The sequence below is a fragment of the Pipistrellus kuhlii genome, unplaced genomic scaffold (assembly GCF_014108245.1).
Source record: "Pipistrellus kuhlii isolate mPipKuh1 unplaced genomic scaffold, mPipKuh1.p scaffold_m20_p_3, whole genome shotgun sequence".
In the NCBI taxonomy this organism is placed as follows: Eukaryota; Metazoa; Chordata; class Mammalia; order Chiroptera; family Vespertilionidae; genus Pipistrellus; species Pipistrellus kuhlii.
In genome coordinates, this window is record NW_023425529.1 from 82015238 (window position 1) to 82020379 (window position 5142).

Consider the following 5142-nt stretch of genomic DNA (forward strand, 5'->3'; position numbering starts at 1 on the left):
CCTGTTATCCCCCACTCCCACCTTGTCCTTGCTCTTCAAAGACCAACGGTTGAGGAAGACGCGGAAGGTGATGTAGGCCTTCATGGACATTTCTCTTTGAGTAAAGCCCATCACCTTATCATTCCAAGAATCCAGGTGCTTCTGGGCAGTGATGACCAATCCGTGGAATACTGTACGGAGAGAAGGAAGCCAGAGCTTCCCATCACCTTTCCCTTCCCACAAAGTAAAGCATACACACCTAAAAGTACAGTCCTCTCCTCCCCAACCCACAAAGGACATTGGGGGTCCTGTGCTGGGAAAGACTAACCCGTCCACCACCTCTCCAACTATCTTTCCTCTCCCCCCATGCCTAGTTCCAGTATAGGCAGGGAAAGTGAAAGAGAAAGGCTGTCAGCACCTACAGCATCCCTATCAAGTTTGCCCGTTGCCCCAAACCAGGCCACGAAAGGTCAGATGGAGAAGAGCATCTACTCACACCTGGCCTGCTCTCAGCCATCACTGCCCCTTCCATAGACTTATGGGATCCAACTTCCCATAAGAGACCCAGTCTCTTCCTGGCCTTCTTCCCTCCCTCCCTGATTCCAATTAAGCCTTCCCCAGGTCCTCCTGACTCTTACCATGACATATCGCCAACATGTCATTCTCCTCTTGGGCCAACTTCAGAAGGGGCAGGATGAATCTCCATATAGAACTGATGTAGGAAACTGTATCTGAGAGGGAGAGTACAAGAAAAACATCCCTATCCCAGGGAAAGCAGCCTCCTGCCTTAGTGTACAAAATCTTATGATTTGGGACTAGGAGGTTTGGGTTCTGATCCTAGCTCTGCCTCCAAAGAGTCTGCACAGCCCAGACTAAGACACGTAATTTATCCTAGTTTCCATGTCCTCAACTGTTAAGTAGGACTACAGTTCCTAATGTGCCCACCTCACAGGGCTGTTGGGAAAATTAAGCTCAATAATGTTAGCACAACATACAGATGCAAGGTATTGCGACACCTTATACATGCACACTCCCCTCCAAGGACCCTTATGAAACAGAGCTGTGCTGCCTGAGGCTCTTCTCACTGTTCTAAAGTGAGAACATTTGCCCTGATTAGATCAAGAGACACATTTCCAGCTTCTGTGCCGTGTCCTCTGCGTTGGCGATGCAGCCCAACCCATAAGTCTTGTCATTTTGAACCTAATGCCCGGAAGGCCAGCTGACTTCCCACAACCTCTCTCTGGCCCAAACTCCAGGTGGTAAAGAAAGGGCAGGGTCTGTTATTTGTCTGGTGACTTAATTTTTTTTCACATTGTGTGATTGAAGGGAATAGAATGGCAAGAGAATTAATGCTGTCACCAACAGCCACCAGGATGGAGATTGTACGGTGATTCTCTGCCTCATTCTACTACACTATTACCTTCCAAACCTCTAATCAAAATCGAAACTTCAGGTTCCCCTAAGCAGAGCACTCTTCAGTTTTCTTTTTCCCCTCCCCACCTCTGTTGAATAGGGGCTTTCTATTCAGCCTTCCCTCTAGTTACCCAAGTCTGACCTCCAGCCCCACAGTCTCCTGTGCTTTAATATGCTCTCCTGTGCCACTCCTAGTCTCCAGGAACTCCCTCCTGAGTTCCCATCAGTCCCACAGGGATGCTAGTTTGCCCCCTCCCCTCTACACACACACACACACACACACATGACTAAACTAAGTGGAGATATACAGTGAAAGGAGTCAGGAGAATAATGCAGCACTCCCATGGCTTGCTGACCCTGTTTTTTTTTTTTGTTTGTTTGTTTGTTTGTTTTTTTTCTCTCTCAGACTAGCACTTCCACCACGGAGAGCAATACCTTGGGAAAGGCTTATCTTCCCCACTGCAACCATGAGGCTCCGTGGGGGCAGACAGTATATATTCGGTCTGTCCCATAGCTTGACAATGATCATCTCTGGAAAGTGGGACCCCAGAGCCATTAGGACCGCTGTAAACATCTTCTCCATTTCTCCATTTGTCTCCTGGAAAAAGAAAAACTGTTCCAAGGCTAATCTCTAAGACAAGTCTCTCAGCTTCTGAGAATTGGCTTTGGTCAGTATGTGGTTCTCCTCTATCCAGAGGGTAGTAACTATCCTATTGCATCCTACAACTCCATTCAACATATACCTTCCCCTTGAAAGAGGGCAAGAACTTCCTAGAGTGTGCGAGAGGGCAGGGAATCAAGAACTCTGCCAAGTCTCTGGGCTTGTGTGTTGGGGTGGGGATGGGGGTTGGCATTTACAGCGCACAGAGCTTTCCCTGTAGCAGCAAGGAAAGGGGGGTAGATTACTGAGGAAACTTTGAAAAGTTCTGATCAGGAGACAGGTGTGCCAAAGAAGGCAGGTAAACTGGAAGAATCTTGCATGTAGACAGTTAACCGAGAAAATCAGAAACCAGACTTACCCAGTACCAGGAAATGTAAGAACAAAAGTATCTGGATAGATGAATAGGTAGTGTTCAGTGCATGAATGTTCAGTGCAAAGTTGGGCAGGCAGGCAAGTGGGTGGATTTAAATAGGTTAGTGAATAAATTGAGATGACTAGCTGAGTTGCAACAGCAACAGTGACTGCCTGAGATATCCCAGGAGGTGGATTAGGACAGATTAGATTTTGAGGCCCAAAGCCTAAATCCTTTCCCGCTTTCCATCTTACTTCTTTCACCTTACCCTCTTACTTCATTACTTTATCTTCTAGCTCACAGTTCTTTAGACATAGGCTCTAGTATAAGACACAGGCTCTAGTAAATTGTTTAGAAACTTGAGGTACTCATCTCTCAGATACCACTTAATTTCAAAATGCCATCATCCACCAGAAAGAAGGAATTCCTGGTGTTAGGCCTGGAATCCTTTCTTCCCCCACAGTCCCCAACCCACAGGCATGGGCTCCTCACATTTCTCCTCAGGTAGTTGATAAGGACACCTGTAATTTTCTGGCATAATGTAGTAGACATCTTAATATTTAGAATTTTGACTTCCAGTAATTTGAGGTTTTTTATTATATCATCTTCTGACATCTATAGGAGAGACGGGATTCAAGAAGAAAGGAAGGTTGAAGGATGGGGATTTAAAAGAAAGAGAGAGAATAATGAGTCATGTTAGAGAAAGGAAGAGGAGGACTGAGTCTAGAGAGAAGATTAAAGCTGGACCTAAGTTTGAGGGGAAGCAGGTATGGGTTAAACTAGGGACATGGGAACCTGACCTGGAACTGTGAATGGACTGAGCCGGGTAGTGACTGGAAATTCTTCCCACTCTCCTGACACAATGGCTATGCACCCAACCAGCTACCTTTATGGAGGTGGTTCCACCCTGGGGCTGGAGCCAGGAAGATGTTTGACATGTCCTCACCTGACCTCCACGTGAAAGTACCATCAAAAATTTATGGATGTTTTCTTCTGAGATATAATTGTTCACTTTCCCTTTAAAGTTCTCTGAGGGAAGTGCCATAGCTCTTAATATCTCTGTAAGGAGTAAAGAGGGTTAGTAGAGGGGAACTGTTTCTCTCTTACTAGATTAGGGTTATGTTTTTCTTTAAAAGTGGGTAACATAGTATGATGAAAACATGCAAAAATGATGAAAAGCCAGAAGACACAAGTTTGTTGGCTGGTTATTACTTCACTGCTTACTATCAATATGTCCTTTGGCAATTCATTAAATCCTGGAGATTCTATTTTTTATATAAGACATTAATATAATAAAAATCAATATGAAGATCCTAAGAGATGGGATATGTGCTATTAGGTATCAACTTTTAGGATCTCGGCCTGCCCATTGGACACACTTTTCTTTTAATTTAAATATATCTTTATTGAGTTCAGAGATGTAGGGAGATGGGAAGAGAACTAGAAACATCAATGATAAGAGAGAACCATTGATAGGCTGCTCCCTACACACCCCCTACTGGGAATCAAGCTCAAAACCAGGCATATACCATGACCGGGAATTGAACCTGGTGGTTCCTGGGCAATGCTGGGCTGGATCACATCTTTTCTGTTGAGATAGTAAGTGCCTTCGATGACTGAGAGTATGAGAGTTGGGAAGGGGAAGGGATTATCCACAGGATAATAAAAAATAGGTTACTATAAACTAAAAATAAATAGAATGAAATAAGAATTTATAGATTGATTTGAAGAAAAACCAATTGGAAATTTTAAAAGAGGCAAAGAAGCATCTAACAGACTGTCAAACTACAGCGGGAAGGTAGGGGAAAATAGGGGAAGTAAGAAATCAACCAAAGGACTTATATGCATGCATATATAAGCACAACCAACAGACACAAGACACTGGGGGCGGGGGAACAAGGGTAAGTGCGAGTGGGAGGTGGGGGTCGGAGAGGTCAGGGGAAGGCCAGTGGGGGAAAAAAGAGACATATGTACTACTATTTATTATTCCTTAAACAATAAAATTTAAAAAGTAGGCATTAAAAATTTAAATCTCTATAAATAGGATAGACTAGTAGTCAAGACTGAACACAGTTAAAGAGAGAATTCATAAGTTGGAAAATAGTTCTGAGGAATTCACCTTATAAGAAATGCAGACAAATGAAATAATTTTTAAGCAAAGAACAATTGACACACTATAAGATAGACTGAGGAAAGCTCTAGAATAGGGGTGTCGAACTCAATCAGAGAAGGGGCCAAAATCTAAAATCCAGCCTAAATCGTGGGCCGAATGGTTTACTGAACAGTCATAAACTGTCATTGTGATGGAAACGCAGCGGAGTGCAGTGATGACAGCGCGGTGCGGGCCACATTGCAAGGCCTGGTGGGACGGATTTGGCCCGCGGGCCTTGTGTTTGACACATGTGCTCTAGAAGAATGGATGAAAGTAATTTGAAAAAAGGAGAATAATTTTCATATGGAAAGTGCACTCTAAGTACTCACCAGGATAAAAGATAAAATGATGCTTTAGTGAAACTGAAGAATATATGGATAAAAATGAAAATTCTCAATACATTAGAGTAAAATACCAATTACCTACAGAGGAATAACAATCACATTGAGAATTACTTTCTTTTTTTAATTTTAATTTTTTATTTTTTAAAATTTTTATTGTTCATATTATTACAGATGTTCCTCTCTCCCCCCCCCCCCGTTGCTCCCCTCCACCAGGTTCTCACCCCACCCTCTGCCCTTTCCC

General features: G+C 43.5%; 1 protein-coding gene across 1 annotated transcript in view; it reads right to left on the minus strand.

Annotated features, from left to right (window-relative positions):
- Positions 1–3607, minus strand: part of LOC118729558 (maestro heat-like repeat-containing protein family member 7) — a 66807-nt gene extending 63200 nt beyond the window's left edge. Inside the window, 5 exon segments of the mRNA XM_045587774.1 lie at positions 22–170; positions 618–710; positions 1828–1990; positions 2898–3020; positions 3352–3607. Of these exon segments, the coding sequence (XP_045443730.1) occupies positions 22–170; positions 618–710; positions 1828–1990; positions 2898–3020; positions 3352–3450 (627 nt within the window). The 5' untranslated portion in view covers positions 3451–3607.
- Between the last annotated feature and the right edge of the window lie 1535 nt (positions 3608–5142).